The sequence below is a fragment of the Schistocerca gregaria genome, chromosome 2 (genome assembly GCF_023897955.1).
Source record: "Schistocerca gregaria isolate iqSchGreg1 chromosome 2, iqSchGreg1.2, whole genome shotgun sequence".
Lineage (NCBI taxonomy): Eukaryota > Metazoa > Arthropoda > Insecta > Orthoptera > Acrididae > Schistocerca > Schistocerca gregaria.
Window position 1 is genome coordinate 380,220,073 of NC_064921.1, and position 15,506 is coordinate 380,235,578.

Genomic DNA, 15,506 nt, shown 5'->3' on the forward strand with positions numbered 1-15,506 from the left:
GTCCACATAAAGTGCTGTGCCGAAATTGCAGCAGAGTTATACATGACATATCTGCTTACACAGATGATCCTGCCTCTGATGGGATAAGATAAGTCTGTGTTGGAACTGACAGATTGCAGGAGTGTGTTCCTATCAAACACTACCTTTTCTAATATCTTCTGACACCAAACCCACCAGTTTGTTCATTGTACATCTCACTCATTACATTGGTAATCATACCTACGTCTCCTGTGAGAGGTGGATATACAAATGAATCTGCAGCATCACCATGGACCTTGCAGGACACCATCCTATGCCAATCTGTCTATCGAGCATCTAGAGGAAACCCTCCTAGCCTCTCAATACTCCTAAGCTATTGTCTGGTTCAGTTTCATTGATGATATCTTCATGATTTAGATGCAGGGCAAAGATATCCTATCTTCATTCCATCGCAGCCTTTACACCTTCCCTCCCATTAGCTTCACCTGGACCTGCTCTGATGGTTACATCTATACCTCTGTCTATATCAAGCTCACTAAGCATCAAGAGCACCTGCAATTTGACAGCTGTCATCCCTTCCAATATATTCTGTCTAGCCATGGGGTGGCACAGCTGAAGTGATATGAACTCCTTTTTCTTGTGTGCTGGAGGTCTCATTAAGGCCTTCACAGACAGACACTAAACCCCAAACTTAGTCCATGTGCATACTTCTCACATCCAGTCTTTACATATCCTTAATCCTCCTGCCAACCCAAAAAATCAACTCCAAAGGATAAGCCCTCTCGTCAACCAATATCATTCTGGACTGGAACAGCTGAACCATATCCTCTGCCATGGGTTTGGCTATCACTGTGCCTGGAAAAAAGGAACATCCCATCCAAAAGCTGTGAGGTATTCCCCTGCCCACACATCCTATCCTGTTCCATTGCTTTGCCATACCCACCTCCAACCTCTTGCCAAATGGATCACATCCCTGTGGAACCTAGGGTCCCCCTCACCCCAGCACCAGAATTTCTGAACCGTATAGGTGGGAGTTATCACAACACATCCTTTAACACAATCCTCCTGGCCTCAATCTCTGCTAATGCCTTGCTCTACACCCACCTCCTCCTTGCCCCAAGAAACTAACTTCACTCATGTTGCACACAAACCCTCTTTCCCACAGCCTCCCCTTTTCTCTGTTATGTCACCCATCCCTTCTCATCATAATAAATTTGTGCTTCATGAACTCATTGGTTCTAGTTTGTGCATTCCTATCCCGTGAACCTGCTGCCTCTGCATTGCATACAGGAGGCATTCCTATCTTGTACACCTGCTGCCTCCTTCCAAGCCATCAGCTATCCTTCTGCAACCATCCCTCCCTCACCCAACCCCCTTTCTCCCCTTGCACTCTCCACCCAACACAACTCCTCACATCGGTCTACCTGCAGAACTGCAGTCCCGTCACTGTGTAGTTATCTGGCACAATTCAACTGTACAGGTGTGTGTGTGTGTGTGTGTGTGTGTGTGTGTGTGTGTGTGTGTGTGTGTGTGTGTGGGTGGGTGGATGGGTGGGTGCACACACATGTATGTGCACTCTTGCTTGAAAAAATATTTGTCCAAAATATACCAAAGTTCTCAGTTTAGTTTACATGCCTGTTAGTGATGCAGTGCCTCTACTATTTGATGAGTTGTTGTCTTTACTCCTAATTTATTTTCATAAATAAATTAAATAGAAGTGATTCATGTATGATGGTACTCCATCAGATGTAGCCACCATCACAAATTGGCTATAGAGGACTGGTTGGGTTCTACATTCCTGGAATCCTGGATTGGCTATAAAGGAACTGCTGAAAGGGTTACACAGCCATCAGACTATGATTTGTGTGACTGAGTTAAATTTTTGATATGTAATATGACTCATCATCATTCAAGAGGCAACAACATATATGAAGTAATTGTCCCAGTTACTAAACCCCCAAGTCATCAAAAATTTACAGTTCTAGCTATAAAAATGTGTACAGCTCAGTAGACAACATATTATTTAAGCACACTGATTCTGCTTATGCTACAGGACTTTTCGGACATACATCCTATGCAATTAGTTGGATGGTGTACGCAATTTGCAAATGCAGGTTTGCCGAAAAGTATCAAAAAAGGAAACTGTCTACCTTAAGTTAATGTTATAAAATGAGGCAGGAAATGGTCATAGAATCAAAAAAATTCCGTAGACATAAACATAAATTAGAAACATAATGGAAGTGTCCACCATATCAGCAGATAGAATTCATTGCATATAAAAACACCCTGTTATTACAAACAAAAACATTTATGGATAGAAATTGCTACAGGTATTTAACAGAACGACAAACCAAAAAGGACAAACAATAATTAGAATGGCATGTTACATTACAATAAGTAAACTAAAAGGAAACAGTGTGACAGAAGCCCATTAAGACTAATTTTATGACGACATCTGTTGAAGATAATCACTATGCACTGAAGTTCTCATAAGAAGTTAAAAATAAAACTTTTTGGTGAGGCATCCAATGATAGGGACAACAGTGCAGTGTTAGCAAGAAGAATACGAGCAATTATATAAAGCATTAATGAAATACAGAAACAAAATATGTGTATAAGAATACAAAGGAAAATACACAAAAGAAAGAAAAAGGAATAGTATACATGTACTATGATACAATAAAAAAACCATGAGGGTATTGCACATGACACATGTATGAACTGCATGGCTAAATGATAGCCATCTGTGATGAGTAAACATGTTCTTGAGCAATAAACTTAGTTTAACTCTGAGTTTAGTTTACAGTTTTCATAACAATTTTCAAAAACAGTTTAACATTTTTGTTAGTAAAAAATTAATCAAGTTGAAAGTTATATTCTTCAGTGTGCAACAATATGAAATTTCAAAGAGAGGTAAGGGTTTGTCCATTATCAGAATATCTGTCCCACAAACACAATTCAGAAAATAGATTTTCTTTTGATTATCACTTAGAATGGAATTAACATAAATAATCCATCTAGTAATGAGGAGGATAGAACAGTCCACTACAATCAAATCACTAAATGAACAGAGTATGTATCAAATATGAGAGAAACCCAGGTGGGTATATCAATATGAAGTAAAGGAGACTGGGTGAAATAAAATTGTATCAACAATATTTTAAAAATCAAAAACAAGAAGTAAGAAAACTGTTGGGAGAGAAAGCAGAGAATACAGCAAAACTTCATATTAAACATGGAAGAGAAGCAAATCTTAATACATCTGCTTAATATTAAATGCATATTGCTTAAGGTACAATATTTTTGTATTTTAAAGATTTTTACTTATCAATAATAGTTGACATTATTTTTGTACTTGTCACAGCCTTAGTAGATGGTATATAACTCAATTTGCAACACCAGTCACAACATTCCTATAATAATGTACTGGCAATAATTACTACTCTGAAGGTAGAGAAATAAGTTACATATACTGGATGCATTGCTAATAGAATCCTAAGACTATTAAATGGTCCCATAATATTCAACAATAAAACATTTTCAATTTAAAAATCTTTGTATCTGATGCAACATGCAAGTTTTATTATTTCCAAACTTCTTCATTTTTTTGTGTGGATACCTCAAAACAATAATAAAACAAAGATGTTGGCAAAATTGTCAAAATGCACAGAACAATACTTATATATCTACAGATCAATAAACAGTTGCACATATGAAATGCTGAGTATATGTATTTCAGCACCCATTCAGAACACAGAGTCTTACTTGGATACAATTTATTTATGCTATCAGTCATATTCAGTGGCACCTATTCTGTAATCACTAGCTGAAGGACTAACAGTTAAAAATGTTTTTCATCTGAAATATAGACATTTCCATAGCAAAAGTTGCTAATGCATGACTGTGCGATGGCGCTCAGTTCAGAGGTAGTTGGTCTGAAACATGGTGCCGGAAGAAATTTTCACCTCTCGTATGTGGTCAGCAAAGGGAAAGAGGAATGATCACCAGACTTGGATTCAATGCCTTAGATTAAATTCCAAACCCTCCACAATGTCCTACAGCATGATCAGATGGAGACTTTATGCTCAGTGGTCCCCTTTGTGCTACATGAAAAGAGTAGGCTACTGCTGACAGCAGTTTTCACCCCCTACCTTCTCTCATCATCATGAGACACAAGTATGGCACCATACTATACACACATTCATTACAGAGACACTTAAGACACAACTCTTAGAGACTGCAAAGAAAAGGGCCATTAGGCATGGAGGCATAAAACCCTTTCTGATTAGGAGGGTGGATGTACTCCTCAGAGCCTCCTAGCCAACAATTCCATACAACTTTCTCTTTTATTTGAGCAATGCTTTCTGAATAGGACCAAGTCACATACAGTTTTCTGTAGTAGGCACTGGTCTTCTGCGTTTGTGTTAATGCCTTTGAAATATATAGGTACAAGATAAAAGTTCTGAACAGCAGATAGCGAAGAAAATGATTTTCAGCTTTGCAGCATCAGGAGAAAGTATTGTACAATTCATTTTCTTGGTGCTAAGTGGTTGTTTTGTTGAGAGCTGCAAGACTTGTTGATACATCTCGTACTTTGCTCACTCGCCGAGCCCACCAGTTGTTTGATTCTCTTGCTGTCCCAGGAGGCAAAAGTGGAGGCAGCTGTAATCTCCCTTGAAGTTTACTTCCATCTTCTCTGTCACGAAAATTACTTGGAGAACCTGCTGCTTTGAGGCCAATTTCATACTTTCTTTCTTTCTCCAAAAGCTTCTCACGTTTCACTTGAGTTTGGACCTCTTGTGGAATATCTGGTATGGCATATGCCATAATTCCTGTCAGTGCAAACACAATATGCTGCAAAATTGAAAATAAAACCTTTTTAATTAGAGTCTCTAAAGCACATTCAAAAATATAACTGCAGTGCATATGTTTTTATGTGAGACTATGAGGGTGTGCTGAAAAGTGATGTGCACAATTTTTTTATGTGGTAACTCTTAAAGCTTTTTATATAAAACAAACATTGTTAACATGCAAGATCTTTATTCTTCATGTCTACATATTTGCAGCCCTCTGTTTGCTAAAAAGCTCCAAACTGTAGTGTGTAACATGGTGGCACATAATCTATGTCAGTTTGTGAGAAACAGCATGCTGTAGTCAAGTTTTGATTTCAAAGAGTTCACCCACATACAGAGCACCCTCTCTTCCACCATGAAAATGTCAGACAACACACAAGTGCTTCAACATCTGCCACAGTCCAACACCTTGGATTCAGTGTCATTGACCATCCTCTGTAGAGTCCTGACTTGGCCCCATCCAATTTTCATCATTTTCTGATAAAGCAGTGCAAGCAGAAGTGAGACTGTGGCTCTGTCGTAAAGCTGGTCTCTTGTTGGGAGAAGTGTACTCATCGCCAGATTGACTATGTTGAGAATAAAGATGTAGAGTTTTAATAATATTTGTTTTATTTACAAAGCTTTTAAGAGTTTTCACATAAAAAATTCAGAGACATTACTCTTCATCACACTCTTGTAGTATTTCCTTGTACGCAAGTTGCAATTGTACAAGTGAAATTTATTTTATTATCTAGAAAACAGGTTTTGCTTGCTGTTATTAATTTTTTTTAACTCTCAGTGCTCATTCTCTATATCCAAATTAAAAGGACCAATACCTATGTATAAGCTAAAATGGAATCACAAATACAAAAAGATTATGAAGAGAAACAACAGACAATGATTAGAAAAGACAGTCACTCATCAGGCAAATGATGGATAGACTCATTTATTTGTAAGTGAACTGTTGACTTTCATAATTTTTGTTTGGTTGTTTTTTCAACTGTGAAATTGTCACTGTAATTCATATAAAGCCTGCAGTGAAAAGAAATAGAAAACTTAAGAAAGAAGATCTACTTCTCAGGTGACTTTTGAACCAATTTTTCAGTTAGTTTTGCTGGTTTAATCTCACTGATAATGAGAAAAAGTTGTTCTGATCTCTAATAACAGCAGAACAAAATGGAGGAACTGATAATTGTAAATGAAGTAATGACATATTGAAATTCTATTTTACTGAACAGTTGTTTGAAGTCTCTAAATCTGTAAGGCAATCACATACATCTGTGATAGCAATGTTACTAAAGCCAACTTAAAGCAGTGCACTACTGGGCACATAATTCACTTACTTCAAATACAACAACAAATGCAAGTCTGGCTGCAAAGACATGCCAGTAGACAGCTGAAAGGCCATACGGACCCTCAGAAGTGGCATTGTTACGATAACCTCTATATTGGCAAGTCTCTGGAGGTGGTGTGTTGGGATTGCCATCATCATCAGGTATCATATCTTTCTGGAAGTCAGATGTATTGAATTCTGAGAGAAAGAAAGAGTAATAGAAATGTAAACAAGGGGGTATAAAATGACAATTTTATTACACAAACATGAACACAAACAGCATTATTTCAATCTCATTAAGGGAAACAGAACAATGTGCTATGCAAGAGCTAATACTTATCAAATCCACTATTATTTTTAGCTAATAATTTTTATGGCCTGTACTCACTAGTTTTAATACAAAACAAAACTTGAGGATGCATGTTCCATCGTTGCTCTGGTACACTTAGAGCTACTCACTGGACAACCTGATTATAATCCCCCATCTCTCCCCAACCAGTCCAATCTCTACATATAAAGGTGAACATATGTACTTATGTGTATGGGAAAATGAATGAGTTCTCAAAATATGTAAGTATGGAAAAAATTTCCAAAAAAGCCTAGAAGAATGTAAAGCATGGAATTCAACTAAAATTGAGACTTAGTGGCTTCTATGCAGTTCTAGTGTACTACTGCTAAAAGGTCTGACAGAAATTGCCCACCATCCAAATTGTAAATAGGGAGTAATGTTTAATCAACTAATGATTTGTATCAGTTATTCTTTTTCTTAATTTCTAACATGTCAAAAATATACTTTTAGAAACATCATAATTAACACTATGGGGCATGAAGTTCACAGTTTCCTGTCTGAAGGAGTCCCAAGCTTATACAGTGAGAAGCTGGACCACATTGTAACTATCCCATATCAAATTTCACTGTAGATACTATGGACACCCCTAGATACTGTGCATCAGACATTGTTCTATCTCATATGCTTCCCTGTCTTTAATGATGATAATGTTGATGGAATTCTACCTTTCATTGATACATAAAAAATATACCATGGTTAATCATTATAAAACAATGTCTTCTCATTGCTCCATGATTCTTTAGTATGTTCCAAAACTAGGTGCAGTCTAGCATTTGTTATGATGATTAGTGACTTAAGGCAGCGCCTAACATTGGAAAAGACAATGATACAATGCTACAATACTCATAATGCTACATTTTTAAGTTTTAGAACATATTTTTTACTTGATAATAGTCTCAAAAAGACAAACATGTGCAGACAATGTAGCTATTAATGATTCAGGAAGATTATTGCACATTCCCAGTTCATCTGTAAATCATAAACAGTTAACATGGACATATTTACAATAGCTGACTGGGCTTTATGACATACATGGCTCTTAACAATATAGAAAGGACAGATTCTTACTTACCACACTGAGGAGGCACTGTGTTGCAGACACGCACAGTAAAAAAGAATGCCAAAAATATTTCAGCTTTTGGATAAAGTCCTCTTGTGGTGCATAGCAATATATGATTCCATAACATGCTTCCTCTATGTGATGAAAAGCAATCGATCCTTTCCATAAAGCTGAAATATTTCTAGTATTCCGTTTTCACTGTGCCTGTCTACTACTCAATGCCACCTCTATGTGGAGAGTAGCATTCTGTTCTTTCAATGTTGTTTCTATTTCACCCTTAGCTTTCCATCATTTGATAAGTGGCACTTAGTTAAAGGATCATATTGGAAGATACTATTCATACATTACATGTAGTAGTTAATTATCCAGTGTCTGTCCCACTGCTCTTCTGTACTTTCTAGAGTTTTTGGTAGAATTTTGTGTAAAAAAAAATTTAGTCACATGTATTGTGGGTCCAAACAATACTCATTTGATGTTAGCAATGTGACTGCATCCACTGGAAACTTCATTTCTTTTGTTTCTATAAGTATTACATTTGTGTGGGATAAATTTCATTTGTTCAGTTTTTGTGCCAAATATCACAGTAAACGAGAGTTTGATTCTTCGTAAATCTAACACATTATCTTCTTAAAACATGGTACTAATCTCTACATCCACACTAGGTGCAGTTCACCTACAGTTCTTTTGCGGTGAATCTCTTTTCAGTTCAGGCAAAAAGATTTGGTCCTCCTCACACAAGACTACTGAATAAAGTCCCACTGTAATTTCATAAGCAAAGAGTGATCATAAATATTTATTATACTGTACATGTGACATTGTCCTTGACTTATAACTCTTTCTCTTTATTAGCAATTTAAAATCCATGCTAATAATTTACATAGAAATACTGAGCAGTTTTGTAATGTATTAAATGTAAAATATTACAGTCTATTAATAATGAAAAACTACAATATTGACAAATATAAACTGTTTTGGCTCACAGAAGACATGTCACTGATAAATATCAGCACAGAAATAGAATGAAATATTTAAAATTTATGTATTCACAAGCCTTTGCTACACTAAACTATCTTTTGAACAGATTACCTACCTCAATATTTCACATGTGTGAAACTATTAAACGTTAACAAGAGTGAAACAATGGAAAGCCCAGAATGGAATGCAACAATATTATGAGAAGGAAAGTTGTTACTCACCATACAGCAGAGATGCTGAGATGAAGATAGGCACAACAAAAAGACGTTCACAATTAAAGCTTTTAGCCATTGGCCTTCATCAACAATACACTCCCTCCCTCCCTCTCTCTCTCTCTCTCTCTCTCTCTCTCACACACACACACACACACACACACAGACGCAAATGCAACTCAGACACATGACTGCAGTCTCAGGCAACTGAAACCACATTGTGAGCAGCAGCACCAGTGCATGATGGGAGTGGCGATTGGGTGGTGGTAAGAAGGAGGCTGGCATGAGGAGGGGCAGCGATAGTATGGTGGGGGTGGCAGACACTGAAGTGTTGCAGTTTAGAAGAAGGGCAGGGGAGAGGAAACGAGGGCGGGGAGGGGGGGAGGGAGTAGCAGAAAAGGAGAGAAATGATAAGACTGGGTGTGGTTGTGGAATGACAGCTCTGTAGTGCTGGAATGGGAACAGGGAAGGGGCTCGATGGGTGAGGACACTGACTAACGAAGGTTGAGGCCAGTAGGGTTACGGGTATGTCGGATGTATTGCACGAAAAGTTCCCACCTGCGTAATTCAGAAAAGCTGGTGTTGGTGCGAAGGATCAATATGACACAGGCCGTGAAGCAGTCATTGACATGAGGGATATCATGTTTGGCAGCGTGTGCAGCAACAGGGTCGTCCCCATGTTTTTTGCCCATAGTTTGCTGGTGGCCATTCATGTGGGCAGACAGCTTGTTGGTTATCATGCCTACATTGGATGTAGCACAGTGGTTGCAGCTTAGCTTGTAAATCACATCACTGGTTTCACAGGTAGCCCTGCCTTTGATGGGATAGGTGATGTTAGTGACCAGACTGGAGAAGGTGGTGGTGGGAAAATGTATGGGACAGGTTCTGCACCTAGGTCTATTACAAGAGTATGAGCCATGTGGTAAGGGATTGGGAGCATGGGTTGTGTAGGGATGGACAAGCATATTGTGTAGTTTCGGTGGATAGCAGAATACCACTGTGGGAGGGGTGGGAAGGATAATGGGCAGGACATTCCTCATTTCAGGGCACAGCAAGAGGTAATTGAAACCCTGGCGGAGAATGTAATCAGTTGCTGCAGTTCTGAGTAGTAGTGAGTTACGAGGGGAATGCTTGTTGTGCCTGGACAGTGTGATTGTGGGAGGTGATGAGAGACTGGAAAGATAAGGCACAGGAGATTTGTTTATGTACGAGTTTGGGAGGATAATTACAGTCAGTGAAGCCTTCAGTGAGACCTTTGATATATTTCAAGAGGGACTGCTTGTCACTGTAGATGCGATGACCATAGGGTGGCTAGGCTGTATGGAAGGGACTTCTTGGTATGGAATGGGTGACAGCTGTGGAAGTTTGGTGGTGGTTAGTGGGTTTGATATGGATAGAGGAACTGACATAGCCGTCTCTGAGGTGGAGGTCAACATCTAGGAAGGTGGCTTGTTGGGTTGAGCAGGACCAGGTGAAGTAAATGGGAAGAAGTTGTTGAGGTTCTGGTGGAATGTGGATAGGGTGTCCTCACCTTCAATCTAGATAGCAAAGATGTCATCAATGAATCTGAACCAGGTTAGGGGCTTAGAATTCTGGGTTTTTAGGAAGGATTCTTCTAGATGGCCCATGAATAGGTTGGCATAGGATGGTGCCATGTGGTTGCTCTTAGCCGTACATTGGATTTGTTTGTAGGTAATGCCTTCAAAGGAGAAGTAATTGTGGGTGAGGATATTGTTGGCTATGGCAACAAGGAGGGAGGTTGTTGGTTTGGAATCTGTCAGGCATTGGGAAAGGTAGTGTTCAGTAGCAGTAAGGCCATGGGTATTAGGAATGTACAGGCAGGTGGCATCAATAGTGACAAGCAGGGCACCATGTGGTAAAGGGTCAGGAACTGTGGAGCGTCGGTGGGGAAATGGTTGGTATCTGTCATATATGAGTGTAGGTTCCGGGTAATAGGTTGAAGGTGTTGGGCTATGACAGCAGAGATTGTTTCAGTGGGAGCACAGTGACCGGCCACAATGGGGCATCCAGGGTTGTTAGGTTAAGTTTATGGACTTTAGGAGATATGTAGAAGGTAGGATTGTAGGGAGTGATAGGGGTGAATAGAGAGAGGGATTCTGGGGTGAGGTTGTGGGAGGGGCCTAAGGATTTGAGTAGTGACTGGAGATCCGAGTGGATTACTGGGATGGGGTCACTGTGGCAAGATTTGTAGGTGGAAGTTTCTGAGAGCTGGTGGAGCCCTTCCGCAAGGTAATCCTTGTGGTTCAAAACAACAGTGGTGGAGACTTCGTCGGCAGAAAGGATTATAAGGACAGGATCAGTTTTTAGATGGTGGACTGGGATTCTTTCTGCGGATGTAAGGTTAGTCTGCATGTTGAGGGACCTGGGAAATGATGCTGAGGCAAGGCTTGAGGTTAAAAAATTCTAGAAAGTTAACACGACCCTGGTTTTGGGACAGAGGAAGTGGATCACGGTTAGATGGAGGAGTGAACTGACTTAGGCTAGGTTCAATATTGGTGTTTAGTTGAGTCAGATTGGTAGGGTTGATGACGAAAAAGTGTTTCCACTGTAGGGACTGGGAGAAGGAGAGAAGGTCTTAAACAACTTCTGCATGACTGAATTTGAAAGTGGGGCAAAAGGTGAGGCCTTTGGAAAGGACTGATATTTCTGTGTGTCTAATTCTTTTGGAGGAAAGGTTCATGAGCGTACTGCGAGCCTGTTTAGGTTCTGGATTCTGTCTGGAGAACCTAAACACACCCGCGAAACAGTCATGAACCTTTACCCCAGAATCCTTAGCCCCACAGAGGTATCAGTCCTTTCCAAAGGCCTCACCTTTTGCCCCACTCACAAATTCAATCGTGCGGGACTTGCTAGAGAAGTTCTCTCCTTCTCCCAGACCCTACAGTGGAAACACTTTTTCGTCACCAATCCTACCAATAAGACTAGCCAAACACCAATATAGAACCCTGCCTAAGTCATTTCACTCTTCCATCCAACTGTGATCCACCTGCAGTGCCCCAATTTCTAGAATTTCTTAATCTCAAACATTACCTCACCATCATTCCCCAAATCCCTCAACATGCAGACTAACCTTACATCCGCAGAAAGAACCTCAGTCCACCATCTAAAAACCTATCCTGAACTTATAATCCTTTCTGTCGACGAAAGCTCCACCAGTGTTTTTTTGAACCGCAAGGATTACCTGGTGGTAGGACTTCACCAGCTGTCAGAAACTTCCACCTCATCTGCAGTGATGAGTAGTCCCTCTCAAAACATACCGAGTGTCTCACTGAAGCTTTCACTGAATGTAATTATCCAACCAACTTTGTAGAAAAATAAATCTGCCATGCCTTATCTTCCAGTCCCCCACCACCTCCCAAAGTCCCACAGTCCAGCCACAGAGGAGCATTCCCCTCGTAACTCAGTATCACCCAGAACTGGAGCAACTGATTCCATTCTCCGCCAGGGTTACAATTACCTCTTGTCATGTGCTGAAATGAGAAATGTCCTGCCCATTATCCTTCCCACCCCTCCCACAGTGGTATTCTGCCATCCATCCTTACACAAACCGTGCTTCCAGTCCCTTACCACATGGTTCATACCCCTGTAATAGACCTAGGTGCAGAACCTGTCCCATACATTCTCCCGCCACCACCTACTTCAGTCCGGTCACTAACATCACCTATCCCATCAAAGGCAGGGCTACCTGTGAAACCAATCATGTGGTCTACAAGCTAAGCTGCAACCACTGAGCCGCATTCTATGTAGGCACACCAACCAACAAGCAGTCAGTCCGCATTAATGGCCACCAACAAACTGTGGGCAAGAAACAAGTGGACCACCCTGTTGTTGAACACACTGCCAAACACTGTATCCTTCATTTCAATAACTGCTTCACAGACTGTGCCATATGGATCCTTCCCAACAACACCAGCTTTTCTGAATCGCACAGGAGGGAAGTTTCCCTGCAATATGTCCTACGTTCCTGTAAACCTCCTGCTGGCCTAAACCTTGGTTAGTCAGTGTCCTCACCCATTCAGCCCATTCCCTGTTCCCACTCCTGCACTACACAGCTGTCTTTTGACAACCACACCCAGTCTTTTTATTAATTTCCTTTTCTGCTACTCCCCCCCCCCCCCCCCCCCTCACACCGCACTTCTCCCTTCCCTCTGTCTAACCTGCAGCACTTCACTGTTTGCTACCCCCACCACACTATCCCTCCATCTCTGCACCCCTGCCTCCTCCTTACCACCACCTAGGTATCACTCCCATCATGCACTGGTGCTGCTGCTCGCAGGGTGGTTTCAGTTACCCGAGACTACAGTCGTGTGTGTGAATTGTGTTGGCGTGAATGTGTGTGTGTGTGTGTGTGTGTCTATCATTGATGAAGGCCAGTGGCCTAAAGATTTAATTGTGAAAGTCTTTTTGTTGTGCCTATCTTCGACTCAGCATCTTCACTATATGGTGGGTAGCAACTTCTCATAATACTGTTAACAAAAGAGAAATGGATGGAGGAAGCAGTGTGCAGCAAATGCACAATTTTAAAGTACATTTAGAATAAGACTAACCAGTCACACAAAGTCATTCCTCAGTTTCAAAGGAGCACACATACAAGCAATCATATACGCACAATTTACACACACACATGGCCAATGGTGCCTGCAGATACAGACGTGCAGTTTCATTACTTATTTAGTTTCAAGTTCCATGGACTCTTGATGCAAGTGTATCACTAGGATGTAGAACATGAGAGATTATTACAATAATAACCATACGTAAATGGTCATGAGAATTACAATCTAAAACATATGTTAAGAGATACACGAGGTTCAAGTATTCAAATAACAACCTAGATCACAAAAAAAAAAATTATAAGGAATGCATTGTAAGCCATATAATATTAATTGCCACAACTGATATGGAGTGCTATATAGTCATTTTTATAGGAATGCATAACATGAAACATATTTTACTAATTATTACACATTGTCAAAAAATTCCTGTAAGGAGTAGAAAGTATTCAAAAGATAATATTTTAGCTGTTTTTTGATCTTATTATTATCCCCAATGAATGAATTATTTTTAACTGAAAGTTTATTGTGTACTTTCTTGCTTGAATAATATACTCCTTTTTTAGTGTCTTTGTGAAGATCATGTTTGCTCCTGTACCATGATTATATATTCACTGTTTGTCCTGTATATTGTCTGATTGTTATTCACAAAGCACATTACTGAAAAAATGTATTGGCATGACATGGGGATGATCCCCATTTGTTTGAATAAGTTTCTGCAAAAGCACCTAGAGGTTACTCTACTCATAACTGATGACTCTCTTCTGTGCAATAAAGACTATTTGCTTATGACTGGTTTCCCCAGAATGTGAATGGAAATATCCAAACTGTGCACCTTTGATTGTTTCCAAGTGACAAACACATGAAATTGAGTGAATGGAAAACACTGCTAAACTCAGTCTTTTACATAAGGTAATGTTGTCATTGTGTAATCCCAGGAATTTGGAAGGCTCTACTCTCAACATTTCTTTGTAATGACATTTTATTTCAATATTTTCTAGCTTTTGTTTGCTCTTTGAAACTGAACGGATTGAGTCTTGTTAACACTGAGAGGCAGAGCATTAGAAGTGAACCAATCTAGAGTTTCTTTGCATATAGTGGTCACAAAGTTCTTTAGACACCAGTTTGGTACTTTTTCATATTGTGCCTCAGTCAGAGCAGGTGGGTGCCATTGCAGAATTACTCATATTACTTTCTGCCTTCTGTCATCTAGATACAATTTGAGCCACATCCTGACTTTACTATAGAAGTGTTCAGCCTTCATAAGTAGAATTTTGTGATCTATACAGTCAAATACTTTAGACAGATCACAAGAGATTCCAACTGGTGACATTTTATTGCTTACAGATTCAAGGAGATGGCTGAAAAATGAGAAAATGTCATGTTCAGTTGAAATACCCTTTTGGAATCCAAATCAATTTATATTAAGGATTTTATGTTTGTTAAGATGATCTATGATTCTCTTTAACATTACTTTCTCTATAATTTTAGAGAGATTTGTTAGCAATGAAACTGGCTGGTAGCTGGAAACCTCAGTTTTATGACATTTTTTGAATAGCAGCTTGCCAATTGCATAGTTGAGTCTATTGAGCACAGTACCTTGATTTATAGGCTCATTAAATATGTGATGGAGAACTCCAAGAATAAATTTGTGGCAGTGCTTCGGTACTTTCATTGATATGTTGTCCATTCCACTGGAATTTTTATTTTTCATTTGGCATATTACTTCCTCAATCTTATCAGTTGTAATATAAGGTACAACCCTCTGAATAATTTTGTTCTGCACTGCCTTTTTGAAGAAGGTTCATGGCTTCAAGTATAGATCCTTTACAAATAGTTTGATCCACCACTGTCAAAAAATGATTGTTGAATATATTTGCAACAACATCAGCTTCAGTATGAATAAAAATCATACAAGATGGTGTAATATACTACAATATTTATTATTTGTTACACAAACTGGTTTTTGGCTGTCGTGTAATCATCAGGTACAGAGTTAGTATGTGCTGCAGTGAAATTTTGTTAGATCAAAGATGTTTAACTAGTACTTGTATAGAGTCTTGTACAGAGTACTTCCATTTCCAGAGATGAAAATGTTAATGTTAGAACAGGAATAAAACAAGTGAGGTTATTTCATAGCAAGTGCAATGTAAGATTATTTAACTAAAATAAAATCTGTGACACATTAACTAATG

At 39.3% G+C, this 15,506-nt stretch overlaps 1 protein-coding gene across 1 annotated transcript in view; it reads right to left on the minus strand.

Moving 5' to 3' along the window:
- Window positions 1-4,521: 4,521 nt before the first annotated feature.
- Window positions 4,522-15,506, minus strand: part of LOC126335783 (anoctamin-4-like) — a 274,203-nt gene continuing 263,218 nt past the window's right edge. The window contains exons 19-20 of the mRNA XM_049999245.1: window positions 6,155-6,342; window positions 4,522-4,833 (exon numbers count right to left, since the gene is read on the minus strand). Coding sequence (XP_049855202.1) covers window positions 4,522-4,833; window positions 6,155-6,342 — 500 coding nt within the window. The remainder of the gene's footprint in view (window positions 4,834-6,154; window positions 6,343-15,506) is intronic.